Source organism: Poecilia mexicana, unplaced genomic scaffold (assembly GCF_051168715.1).
Source record: "Poecilia mexicana isolate PSO_F unplaced genomic scaffold, ASM5116871v1 scaffold_2, whole genome shotgun sequence".
NCBI classification, from domain to species: Eukaryota; Metazoa; Chordata; class Actinopteri; order Cyprinodontiformes; family Poeciliidae; genus Poecilia; species Poecilia mexicana.
In genome coordinates, this window is record NW_028263371.1 from 57,104,759 (window position 1) to 57,118,519 (window position 13,761).

At 46.5% G+C, this 13,761-nt stretch overlaps 1 protein-coding gene across 1 annotated transcript; it reads left to right on the forward strand.

Moving 5' to 3' along the window:
* Positions 1 to 13,416, forward strand: gpr39 (G protein-coupled receptor 39). The gene is made up of 2 exons (XM_015003132.2): positions 1 to 1,213; positions 12,154 to 13,416. Exons 1-2 carry the CDS (start codon positions 445 to 447, stop codon positions 12,624 to 12,626), a joined length of 1,242 nt encoding a protein of 413 aa, XP_014858618.1. The 5' UTR covers positions 1 to 444; the 3' UTR covers positions 12,627 to 13,416.
* Positions 13,417 to 13,761: the final 345 nt, after the last annotated feature.

Sequence of the window (13,761 nt, forward strand, 5' to 3'; positions counted from 1 at the left end):
TAAGCCTGGACGTGTTTAATGTTTAACCGCCCGGCCCTGGAGGGAGGAGGAAACGCTGAGAGCTAAACGGAGCTAACGCTGGCCTCACACCGAGCCGGAACCAGGCACAATGAACACACGGCTTTAAGAGGAATTCAGGACGTCAAACTCATTTACCCAGACAGAGACGGACCGGACTTCAGGCCAGAACCAGAACCACAGTTCAGTTTGGAGAACTAAACAGAAAGTCCAGCAAAGTCTTCATTTATTTAAACCAAGGATCTTATTGGGATCTGAGTTTAAAACTGACTGATAAACTTCTTGGTGAGTTGGGATTATTTTTGCGGGAACCCGTCTTCGGTTTCAGTGGTTTTGACCCATTGGTTCCGTCCAGAGGGACTGTGACCCAAGAGCTGATAAGCTAATCAATACCTGGAACAAATCTTACCTCACCACTCAGCTATCATGAGCGAGAGCAACAACACCGATGGGGGAATAGACTGGAGCAAACTGGAGCCCACCTTTTCCGTCAAGATCTTCATGACCGTCCTCTACACGCTCATGCTGGTTGCAGGCATTGTGGGTAATTCAGTGACCATCAGGGTGACGCAGGTGCTGAGGCGAAACGGCTACCTGCAGAAGAACGTGACGGACCACATGGTGAGCCTGGCCAGCTCCGACCTGCTGGTGCTCCTCATCGGCATGCCGGTGGAGCTCTACAGCGCCATCTGGTTCCCCTTCGGAGCCGCGTCCGGCAACACGTCCTGTAAGATCTACAACTTTCTGTTTGAGGCGTGCAGCTACGCCACCATCCTCAACGTGGCCACACTCAGTTTCGAGCGCTACGTTGCCATCTGCCACCCGTTCCGCTACAAGGCACTGAGCGGCAAACGGACCTCGGTTCTGATCACCTTTGCCTGGGTTGTGTCCGTTCTCATTGCCTTGCCGTTGTTGATCGCCACGGGAACGCAGGGACACATACCGCACCGACAGGAACTGAGTTTCTGTACCAATCTGAAGGAGCACTGGGTGATGTACAGAGCTAGCATCTTCGGGGCGTTTGTCCTCTACATAATCGTGCTGATTTCCGTCGCCTTCATGTGCCGGGCGATGATCCTGGTGTTGAAGAAGCCGCTGGGATCTTTGGACGACGGCATCAACGGGACAGAAAGGCCCGGAAAGCACGAGAGCGAAACCACGAAGGCGGCTCGGAAGCAAACGATAATTTTCCTGGGTGAGTTACTGATTTCAGATTCAGATCATCAACAGTGCCTGTTGAATCATCAAGGTTTATGGTTTCCCAACCATTTGACTTCAGAAGTGGGAAGTTTACTTTCTGCTGTAAGGAGAAACGACGAAAGAGAGAAATGTTACTAGTGTCACATGGGTGTCAGGGTCTCTGATGGCTCCATCTGCTGTGCAAAGCCACCAAACCAAATCCTGACCTCAAAATGTGACCTAAAGGTCTGAAACCTGCTGGCCTCTGACCTCTGGAGAAATCCATACTCCATCTCTCCTGGCTACATCAGACTCCAACCTCAGCTGTGTCTGATGAGAATAAAGTCCTACACACAGGAACAGGAACCCAAAGTCCAGCTGGTACCAGTGGTTGACTCCTGATGGTCCAGTCGACCCGGTTCTACTGGAACCAGAACATCTGCTCCACCTCCCGCTGCTGTGGTTCTGAGTCAAACCAACCTGTTCCCCTCCTGGCCTGTGGGGGCGCTGCACCAAGAACCACTGAAGGAAACAACACAAAAACCTCTGAAGACACTGAGAGCAACTTCCTTCTTCACCAGATGGAAACAAGATGGAGGCGTCAGATTTTAGCGGTTGGAGGATTTCTCTTTAGGCTAAAGACCAGGAGCCATTTCTGCTGCTAGTGCTAGGTTAGCACGTTAGCTTTGGTTGTGTTTACCCAGAATGCCGTGTGCTGTAGTCCACTTCCTGCTGTTGGAGCGGTCTCCGTTCCACTTGGCGTTCACATTCAAACTGAACCAGAGTTCACTTCAACTGAATCCAGATCGAGGTTTGGAGGACCAGAGGTCGATTAGCATTCACACAAACCGGACAGGACTTTGACTAGGCAGACAGACTGAACAGGATTGAATCCTAAGAGTCCAGTGTTTGTTTCCATGGGTTGATGCACGTCTTGCAGTTTCGTCGTGTTTGGAGGACAACGTGACGCTCCTGCACTGATGGGGCCCATTTTAGGGAACTAGAGCCTTCAAACTGAGGCTGCGCTCATCTAGTTCCAACAGCGCTCAACATTTTCTAGATAATCTAGAAAGTAACCCTCAAGAAACTCCATCAGGTGTCTAAATAGACTAAGAGGCATCTTTGTTGTCTTTGAATTGCCAGTTGTCACTTCATCTGCCTGATCAGTGTTGATGATTGGATGTCGCTGATCAGAAATCCAGTCATTGGTCTCATCGCTCATCAGTGGCCGTTGTTAATTGAGTTTCGCCTAAACGGCTCCAGTTGTTCTGGGTTTACGTCAGAATGAGTCCAAAAGCAACATGACAAAGTTTTAAACTAAGCCACGAATCTTTGAGGATTAAACAGGAAGACAAAAGATCCGACAAAGATAGAATATTTTTCAGAGGCAGTCAGGTGTTCAGAGACTTCCAAGGGTTTGCCAAGTCAGATCAAATATTAATAAGAGAATCTGCAGGATAAAGAGGCTGTGAGCAGCGAAGTGGACGAGCGGAGGGACTCCTGTGAGCGGAGCTTTGTGTCGGTCGGCTGGGCAGCAGCCAGATCAGCGCCGAGACGAGATGTGAGCCGACGCTGAAAGGAAAACAGGAAACGAAGCGTCATACAGCCGTCTGGTTTCACTGAGCTCACAGGAACAATGAAAACATGGAGCAAATACCGACCAGATGAAGAGAACATGAAACCTGGGTCACTGAACTGACAGCATCTAGAAATCTGAAGCATCCTGGAGTTACAAATAATCATCATTATTCCTTCAATTACATTAATCCCCTCAGATTTACAGTTACATAAATTACATTCATTTGTAAACACTCGCAAAGAGCAAGAATGTCATGAAGGGACATTTTGGAAAATGATGCCAACAGTGGTGGGCTAACGTCTGCTACTTCACAAATAAAAAAGCTAATCTTTAGCTTAACGCTTCAGGATTCTTTCCATATTTGGAAATGCTTAGCATGGTTAGCTTCCCCTACACAAATGTTTCTGGATAAATTCTACAATGCTAAGCTAAAACTTAGCTCTCCAGTAATAGCAGAGCTAATTTTTGTGTTTCTGTTAACTTTGAAAACATTTAGTTTACGTACCTTCCCCCACTTTAATTTTTCTGGGCAAATTCAAAAGTGTCAAGCTAAAAATTAACACCTTAAATAATGGTGCAGCTAATTTAAGTGTTTTTGCTAACATTTAGCGCAGGTAGCTTCTCCTAAATGAGTTTTTCTGGATGAATTCTGAAGCTCATCTCCTCTAATAATTGTGGAGCTAATGTTAGTGTTTTTATTAACTTTAAAAACATTTAATGCACATATCTTCCCCTAAATTCATTTTTCTGGAGGAATTCAAAAGCATTAAGTAAAAAATTAGCTCCTCAAATAATGGTGGAGATCATTTTTCTGTTTCCTGTCAGCAGTTCTTTGCATGTTTTGTAGAAAATCAGCTGCTTTGCATTTTCTCATCTCCTTCCAGAAGCGCTGATCCGGCGCCGCAGCACCAGATGCGTTATGTTTACTGCGAACAAAAATCTGCATCCATCAGTCTCTGATTCAGACTTTATTACTGTTGCCTCCGTTTATTGGAAGCCTCCAGCGATGCTAATCCAGCGTCTAGCGCCAGCTTCTGCTTCCTGTTGCAGACGAAGTTCTGTTGGCGGATTCTCCGAGCCGCCGGGTCGCTCATCAAACCGCCTTGCTGCTGATGCTGCTGGTCGCCAGAGCAACTCCAATAACCAACACTAGAATATTGATGCTCACATAAATATTGATGAAGACTGATATTATGCGTTTCTCATGGAGGAAATGAGCCGTTTTTTTGTTATTGACATTTATGGCATCCAAATAAATGAAGAAATGAATCCTGATCAAATTTCAGCCAAAACTAAAGATTAATCTTAAAAATTTGCTACAAAAAGCCTGAAATTTTGACATTAATCTCAGAAAAAAAATCTGAGTTTAAAAAGTCAAACATTTGTAAGAAAAAACTCACAAATTTTAAAATTAATCTCCAAAATTTTCAAGAGAAAAGAATTAAATTTCTGAGTCTGAAAAATTGGAAATTTTGTAGGAAAAAATGTTTTGTTGCGTTCACCTGGAGAAAGTGATGATTTATCTGATCAGTGATTGGACGGTTCACCTGATGACATCACAGTGTATGTCATCATGGTAACTAATCTGATTACTTGCTGTTGGAGCCATAATATAATATAATATAATAAGAATATTATGGTGACACTTTATTTGACGGGGTGTGAATAAGCCTTCATGAATATTTATGACTGTTGTCATAAAGTGTCATTCGGTAAATTATGACACTTTTAATACAAAGTTGACATTCAAAATGTCTTTGTTATGACAACTTGACATTAACCAGGAAATCATTACTGACATAAATTTGTTATAAAAGTATTACTGATTGCACTTTAAAATTATGTAGCTTTATGTTATTAAAGGTAAAGTTTAAACAGAAATACTTTTATAACAAATTTATGTCATGTTTATCACGGTGTCATGTCAGTCTTTTTCACACCCCGTCAAATAAAGTGTTACCAATATTATTAATAATATTTATTTGTTGGAGCTGTTTATTCTTTATTTGAACAAATGTTTTACCTTTAATTCTGTTCAAATTTGCTCCTTGTTACTTTATATTTCTGGGTTATTTACCAGGTTTATTGGCGGTTCAGTTTGTTTTTATTTGCTTTTCCTGTGTTTTGTTGCCATGTTGCCTGGTTGCTGTGTTGACGTGTTGCCATGTTGACGTGTTGCCATGTTGCCTGGTTGCCATGTCTTGTTGCCATGTTATGTTGCTTGGTTGCCGTGTTGTTATGTTGCCTGGTTGTCATGTTGCCATGTTGCCTGGTTGTCATGTTGCCTGGTTGTCATGTTGTCATGTTGCCTGGTTGTCATGTTGCCTGGTTGTCATGTTGCCTGGTTGTCATGTTGTCATGTTGCCTGGTTGTCATGTCGCCTGGTTGTCATGTTGTCATGTTGCCTGGTTGTCATGTTGCCTGGTTGTCATGTTGCCTGGTTGTCATGTTGTCATGTTGCCTGGTTGTCATGTTGCCTGGTTGCCATGTTGCCTGGTTGTCATGTTGCCTGGTTGCCATGTTGCCTGGTTGTCATGTTGCCTGGTTGTCATGTTGCCTGGTTGTCATGTTGTCATGTTGCCATGTTGCCTGGTTGTCATGTTGCCTGGTTGTCATGTTGCCATGTTGCCTGGTTGTCATGTTGTCATGTTGCCTGGTTGTCATGTTGCCTGGTTGTCATGTTGCCTGGTTGTCATGTTGTCATGTCGCCATGTTGCCTGGTTGTCATGTTGCCTGGTTGTCATGTTGCCAGGTTGTCATGTTGCCATGTTGCCTGGTTGTCATGTTGTCATGTTGCCATGTTGCCTGGTTGTCATGTTGCCTGGTTGTCATGTTGCCTGGTTGTCATGTTGCCATGTTGCCTGGTTGTCATGTTGCCTGGTTGTCATGTTGCCATGTTGCCTGGTTGTCATGTTGTCATGTTGCCTGGTTGTCATGTTGTCATGTTGCCTGGTTGTCATGTTGTCATGTTGCCTGGTTGTCATGTTGTCATGTTGCCTGGTTGTCATGTTGCCTGGTTGTCATGTTGCCTGGTTGTCATGTTGCCATGTTGCCTGGTTGTCATGTTGCCTGGTTGTCATGTTGCCATGTTGCCTGGTTGTCATGTTGCCTGGTTGTCATGTTGCCATGTTGCCTGGTTGTCATGTTGCCTGGTTGTCATGTTGCCATGTTGCCTGGTTGTCATGTTGCCTGGTTGTCATGTCGCCTGGTTGTCATGTTGTCATGTTGCCTGGTTGTCATGTTGCCTGGTTGTCATGTCTTGTTGCCATGTTATGTTGCTTGGTTGCCGTGTTGTTATGTTGCCTGGTTGTCATGTTGCCATGTTGCCTGGTTGTCATGTTGCCTGGTTGTCATGTTGTCATGTTGCCTGGTTGTCATGTTGCCTGGTTGTCATGTTGCCTGGTTGTCATGTTGTCATGTTGCCTGGTTGTCATGTCGCCTGGTTGTCATGTTGTCATGTTGCCTGGTTGTCATGTTGCCTGGTTGTCATGTTGCCTGGTTGTCATGTTGTCATGTTGCCTGGTTGTCATGTTGCCTGGTTGCCATGTTGCCTGGTTGTCATGTTGCCTGGTTGCCATGTTGCCTGGTTGTCATGTTGCCTGGTTGTCATGTTGCCTGGTTGTCATGTTGTCATGTTGCCATGTTGCCTGGTTGTCATGTTGCCTGGTTGTCATGTTGCCATGTTGCCTGGTTGTCATGTTGTCATGTTGCCTGGTTGTCATGTTGTCATGTTGCCTGGTTGTCATGTTGCCTGGTTGTCATGTTGTCATGTCGCCATGTTGCCTGGTTGTCATGTTGCCTGGTTGTCATGTTGCCATGTTGCCTGGTTGTCATGTTGCCTGGTTGTCATGTTGTCATGTTGCCATGTTGCCTGGTTGTCATGTTGCCTGGTTGTCATGTTGCCATGTTGCCTGGTTGTCATGTTGTCATGTTGCCTGGTTGTCATGTTGTCATGTTGCCTGGTTGTCATGTTGCCTGGTTGTCATGTCTTGTTGCCATGTTATGTTGCTTGGTTGCCGTGTTGTTATGTTGCCTGGTTGTCATGTTGTCATGTTGCCTGGTTGTCATGTCGCCTGGTTGTCATGTTGTCATGTTGCCTGGTTGTCATGTTGCCTGGTTGTCATGTTGCCTGGTTGTCATGTTGTCATGTTGCCTGGTTGTCATGTTGCCTGGTTGCCATGTTGCCTGGTTGTCATGTTGCCTGGTTGCCATGTTGCCTGGTTGTCATGTTGCCTGGTTGTCATGTTGCCTGGTTGTCATGTTGTCATGTTGCCATGTTGCCTGGTTGTCATGTTGCCTGGTTGTCATGTTGCCATGTTGCCTGGTTGTCATGTTGTCATGTTGCCTGGTTGTCATGTTGCCTGGTTGTCATGTTGCCTGGTTGTCATGTTGTCATGTCGCCATGTTGCCTGGTTGTCATGTTGCCTGGTTGTCATGTTGCCAGGTTGTCATGTTGCCATGTTGCCTGGTTGTCATGTTGTCATGTTGCCATGTTGCCTGGTTGTCATGTTGCCTGGTTGTCATGTTGCCTGGTTGTCATGTTGCCATGTTGCCTGGTTGTCATGTTGTCATGTTGCCTGGTTGTCATGTTGCCATGTTGCCTGGTTGTCATGTTGTCATGTTGCCTGGTTGTCATGTTGTCATGTTGCCTGGTTGTCATGTTGTCATGTTGCCTGGTTGTCATGTTGTCATGTTGCCTGGTTGTCATGTTGCCTGGTTGTCATGTTGCCTGGTTGTCATGTTGCCATGTTGCCTGGTTGTCATGTTGCCTGGTTGTCATGTTGCCATGTTGCCTGGTTGTCATGTTGCCTGGTTGTCATGTTGCCATGTTGCCTGGTTGTCATGTTGCCTGGTTGTCATGTTGCCATGTTGCCTGGTTGTCATGTTGCCTGGTTGTCATGTCGCCTGGTTGTCATGTTGTCATGTTGCCTGGTTGTCATGTTGCCTGGTTGTCATGTCTTGTTGCCATGTTATGTTGCTTGGTTGCCGTGTTGTTATGTTGCCTGGTTGTCATGTTGCCATGTTGCCTGGTTGTCATGTTGCCTGGTTGTCATGTTGTCATGTTGCCTGGTTGTCATGTCGCCTGGTTGTCATGTTGTCATGTTGCCTGGTTGTCATGTTGCCTGGTTGTCATGTTGCCTGGTTGTCATGTTGTCATGTTGCCTGGTTGTCATGTTGCCTGGTTGCCATGTTGCCTGGTTGTCATGTTGCCTGGTTGCCATGTTGCCTGGTTGTCATGTTGCCTGGTTGTCATGTTGCCTGGTTGTCATGTTGTCATGTTGCCATGTTGCCTGGTTGTCATGTTGCCTGGTTGTCATGTTGCCATGTTGCCTGGTTGTCATGTTGTCATGTTGCCTGGTTGTCATGTTGTCATGTTGCCTGGTTGTCATGTTGCCTGGTTGTCATGTTGCCTGGTTGTCATGTTGTCATGTCGCCATGTTGCCTGGTTGTCATGTTGCCTGGTTGTCATGTTGCCATGTTGCCTGGTTGTCATGTTGCCTGGTTGTCATGTTGTCATGTTGCCATGTTGCCTGGTTGTCATGTTGCCTGGTTGTCATGTTGCCATGTTGCCTGGTTGTCATGTTGTCATGTTGCCTGGTTGTCATGTTGTCATGTTGCCTGGTTGTCATGTTGCCTGGTTGTCATGTCTTGTTGCCATGTTATGTTGCTTGGTTGCCGTGTTGTTATGTTGCCTGGTTGTCATGTTGCCATGTTGCCTGGTTGTCATGTTGCCTGGTTGTCATGTTGTCATGTTGCCTGGTTGTCATGTTGCCTGGTTGTCATGTTGCCTGGTTGTCATGTTGCCTGGTTGTCATGTTGTCATGTTGCCTGGTTGTCATGTCGCCTGGTTGTCATGTTGTCATGTTGCCTGGTTGTCATGTTGCCTGGTTGTCATGTTGCCTGGTTGTCATGTTGTCATGTTGCCTGGTTGTCATGTTGCCTGGTTGCCATGTTGCCTGGTTGTCATGTTGCCTGGTTGCCATGTTGCCTGGTTGTCATGTTGCCTGGTTGTCATGTTGCCTGGTTGTCATGTTGTCATGTTGCCATGTTGCCTGGTTGTCATGTTGCCTGGTTGTCATGTTGCCATGTTGCCTGGTTGTCATGTTGTCATGTTGCCTGGTTGTCATGTTGTCATGTTGCCTGGTTGTCATGTTGCCTGGTTGTCATGTTGCCTGGTTGTCATGTTGTCATGTCGCCATGTTGCCTGGTTGTCATGTTGCCTGGTTGTCATGTTGCCATGTTGCCTGGTTGTCATGTTGCCTGGTTGTCATGTTGTCATGTTGCCATGTTGCCTGGTTGTCATGTTGCCTGGTTGTCATGTTGCCATGTTGCCTGGTTGTCATGTTGTCATGTTGCCTGGTTGTCATGTTGTCATGTTGCCTGGTTGTCATGTTGTCATGTTGCCTGGTTGTCATGTTGCCTGGTTGTCATGTTGCCTGGTTGTCATGTTGCCATGTTGCCTGGTTGTCATGTTGCCTGGTTGTCATGTTGCCATGTTGCCTGGTTGTCATGTTGCCTGGTTGTCATGTTGCCATGTTGCCTGGTTGTCATGTTGCCTGGTTGTCATGTTGCCATGTTGCCTGGTTGTCATGTTGCCTGGTTGTCATGTTGCCATGTTGCCTGGTTGTCATGTTGTCATGTTGCCTGGTTGTCATGTTGTCATGTTGCCTGGATGTCATGTTGTCATGTTGCCTGGTTGTCATGTTGCCTGGTTGTCATGTTGTCATGTTGCCTGGATGTCATGTTGTCATGTTGCCTGGTTGTCATGTTGCCTGGTTGTCATGTTGTCATGTTGCCATGTTGCCTGGTTGTCATGTTGCCATGTTGCCTGGTTGTCATGTTGTCATGTTGCCTGGTTGTCATGTTGTCATGTTGCCTGGTTGTCATGTTGCCATGTTGCCTGGTTGTCATGTTGTCATGTTGCCTGGTTGTCATGTTGTCATGTTGCCTGGTTGTCATGTTGTCATGTTGCCTGGTTGTCATGTTGTCATGTTGCCTGGATGTCATGTTGTCATGTTGCCTGGTTGTCATGTTGCCTGGTTGTCATGTTGCCATGTTGCCTGGTTGTCATGTTGTCATGTTGCCTGGTTGTCATGTTGTCATGTTGCCTGGTTGTCATGTTGCCTGGTTGTCATGTTGCCTGGTTGTCATGTTGTCATGTCGCCATGTTGCCTGGTTGTCATGTTGCCTGGTTGTCATGTTGCCATGTTGCCTGGTTGTCATGTTGCCTGGTTGTCATGTTGTCATGTTGCCATGTTGCCTGGTTGTCATGTTGCCTGGTTGTCATGTTGCCATGTTGCCTGGTTGTCATGTTGTCATGTTGCCTGGTTGTCATGTTGTCATGTTGCCTGGTTGTCATGTTGTCATGTTGCCTGGTTGTCATGTTGCCTGGTTGTCATGTTGCCTGGTTGTCATGTTGCCATGTTGCCTGGTTGTCATGTTGCCTGGTTGTCATGTTGCCATGTTGCCTGGTTGTCATGTTGCCTGGTTGTCATGTTGCCATGTTGCCTGGTTGTCATGTTGCCTGGTTGTCATGTTGCCATGTTGCCTGGTTGTCATGTTGCCTGGTTGTCATGTTGCCATGTTGCCTGGTTGTCATGTTGTCATGTTGCCTGGTTGTCATGTTGTCATGTTGCCTGGATGTCATGTTGTCATGTTGCCTGGTTGTCATGTTGCCTGGTTGTCATGTTGTCATGTTGCCTGGATGTCATGTTGTCATGTTGCCTGGTTGTCATGTTGCCTGGTTGTCATGTTGTCATGTTGCCATGTTGCCTGGTTGTCATGTTGCCATGTTGCCTGGTTGTCATGTTGTCATGTTGCCTGGTTGTCATGTTGTCATGTTGCCTGGTTGTCATGTTGCCATGTTGCCTGGTTGTCATGTTGTCATGTTGCCTGGTTGTCATGTTGTCATGTTGCCTGGTTGTCATGTTGTCATGTTGCCTGGTTGTCATGTTGTCATGTTGCCTGGATGTCATGTTGTCATGTTGCCTGGTTGTCATGTTGCCTGGTTGTCATGTTGTCATGTTGCCTGGATGTCATGTTGTCATGTTGCCTGGTTGTCATGTTGCCTGGTTGTCATGTTGTCATGTTGCCTGGTTGTCATGTTGTCATGTTGCCTGGTTGTCATGTTGCCATGTTGCCTGGTTGTCATGTTGTCATGTTGCCTGGTTGTCATGTTGCCATGTTGCCTGGTTGTCATGTTGTCATGTTGCCTGGTTGTCATGTTGTCATGTTGCCTGGTGGTCATGTTGTCATGTTGCCTGGTTGTCATGTTGTCATGTTGCCTGGTTGTCATGTTGCCTGGTTGTCATGTTGCCATGTTGCCTGGTTGTCATGTTGCCTGGTTGTCATGTTGCCATGTTGCCTGGTTGTCATGTTGCCTGGTTGTCATGTTGCCATGTTGCCTGGTTGTCATGTTGCCTGGTTGTCATGTTGCCATGTTGCCTGGTTGTCATGTTGCCTGGTTGTCATGTTGCCATGTTGCCTGGTTGTCATGTTGTCATGTTGCCTGGTTGTCATGTTGTCATGTTGCCTGGATGTCATGTTGTCATGTTGCCTGGTTGTCATGTTGCCTGGTTGTCATGTTGCCTGGTTGTCATGTTGTCATGTTGCCTGGTTGTCATGTTGTCATGTTGCCTGGTTGTCATGTTGCCTGGTTGTCATGTTGCCTGGTTGTCATGTTGCCTGGTTGTCATTTTGTCATGTTGCCTGGTTGCCATGTTGCCTGGTTGTCATGTTGTCATGTTGCCTGGTTGTCATGTTGTCATGTTGCCTGGTTGTCATGTTGTCATGTTGCCATGTTGCCTGGTTGTCATGTTGCCTGGTTGTCATGTTGCCTGGTTGTCATGTTGCCTGGTTGTCATGTTGCCATGTTGCCTGGTTGTCATGTTGTCATGTTGCCATGTTGCCTGGATGTCATGTTGTCATGTTGCCTGGTTGTCATGTTGCCTGGTTGTCATGTTGTCATGTTGCCTGGTTGTCATGTTGTCATGTTGCCTGGTTGTCATGTTGCCTGGTTGTCATGTTGCCTGGTTGTCATGTTGCCTGGTTGTCATGTTGTCATGTTGCCTGGTTGTCATTTTGTCATGTTGCCTGGTTGCCATGTTGCCTGGTTGTCATGTTGTCATGTTGCCTGGTTGTCATGTTGTCATGTTGCCTGGTTGTCATGTTGTCATGTTGCCATGTTGCCTGGTTGTCATGTTGCCTGGTTGCCTGGTTGTCATGTTGCCTGGTTGTCATGTTGCCTGGTTGTCATGTTGCCATGTTGCCTGGTTGTCATGTTGTCATGTTGCCTGGTTGTCATGTTGCCTGGTTGTCATGTTGTCATGTTGCCATGTTGCCTGGTTGCCATGTTGACGTGTTGCCTCCCCCTGCAGGTCTGATCGTCGGCTCTCTGACGCTCTGCTGGTTTCCTAACCAGCTGCGGCGCCTGATGACGGCGGCCGTCCCGAAGTCTTCCTGGTCTCTGTCGTATTTCTGGATCTATGCGTGGCTCCACCTGGTGGCCGACGCCTTCTTCTACCTCAGCTCCGTGCTCAACCCGTTCCTCTACAACCTGTCATCTCGTCACTTCCGCCAGGTGTTCCTGCAGGTGCTGCGCTGCCGCCTGACCATCCAGCACGCTAACCGCCGCGCCGCGCCGCCGCCGCCCCGCGCCGCCTCCGCGCACTCGCTGCGGCCGCTGCTCCAGAAGTCGCTGCGTTTCGGCCGGAGGAGCGGCGGCAGCCAGCAGAGGGCGCCGCCCACCTTCACCACCTTCCAGAGCGACTCGGCGCCGTCCGGCTGCCGGGTGGCCGTCAGCCTGGGCGAGCAGACCGGACCGGAAACCAGAACCGAGACAGAAATCTGAATCCTGAAGCCGCTCTGGCCCCGTGAAGCGTCGGCGTCACGGCGACGAGACAGTTTCATGTCTCAACGACTTTCTGAAAACTGTTAGAGCAAAAAAAAAAATAATTATAATTCACAGAAAAATCTTCAACATGGTGGTGGAGGGGTGATGCTGGGGGCGTCCAGCCGGGTCTGAATCTACAGCAGAACGGCTGGAATGGCCTAGTCAAAGGAATGTTTGGCCCTGCAGAGAGACTGCTGCTGGGTCACAGGGTGTACTTACTTTTCCACATGCAGCTCTTTGCTTTCTTGTTTTAATAGAATCTGTTGAGTTTTTCTAGAATCTGCAGCTCAAGTTTACAGAAACTTCAGTTTTATTACAAAAATTTTCTAGTAGTTCATATTTATCCAAATTATGATATTAATCATCTTTATTAACTTAAATTGTCACCTAATTATTTTAATTTGACTCCTTCACATTCTGACTTCTAGACTGACCATCTGAGTGGCCTAGTTAAATCCTCTGTGGTCTGCAGGGTCCCGCGGCCCCCTGCTGCATGTCTGTATGGCAAGCTGATTGAACATAAAATCAGCTTCACCACAGTTACATCCCAGATTTCTGTACTAGTCTGGTTTCCTCCTGTTGCCATGGTAACCAGGACTTAGTCTGGATTAGACCTGAGTGAACTAAATCTGTTGGATTAAAACTGAAAACAGGAAGAATTTTCAGATGAGAGTTGATATAAAATCTGTTTTTAGCTGAGAAAATATTAAATAAAAAAAAACTGAATGATTTTCATTTAATAATAAAATCTGATTTGTTTGCAGAACTTTGACCCAGTTGAAGTTAAATAAAATTATTAAATTTAATTTTAGTTGAAATTAAATAATCTTAATTTCAGTTTTATCTGTTGGGTTTGAGACTTAAGGAGCTCCAGGAAGGAGGAAAACCACAGAAGAAGACGGTTTGGTGTTTCCTCCATCAACACCCAGATCTCATCCAGAAAATCTCAAATAAATCGATGGGATTATTTCCAGCATGAATAATTTTCATCTGGGATTTACAGGAGATTTATGCTGGTTTAACGGCTCAGATGGAAAATCCTGATAAACGATTTTACGCAGACAGGAAGTCATTAAATCAGACTTCCTGTGTT

Excerpts from the sequence above, each read along its gene's own strand:
- gpr39 (XM_015003132.2), top strand. The coding sequence starts at position 445 with ATGAGCGAGAGCAACAACACCGATGGGGGAATAGACTGGAGCAAACTG. Across the intron at positions 1,214-12,153 it reads GCAAACGATAATTTTCCTGG|GTCTGATCGTCGGCTCTCTG; the intron begins GTGAGTTACTGA and ends CTCCCCCTGCAG.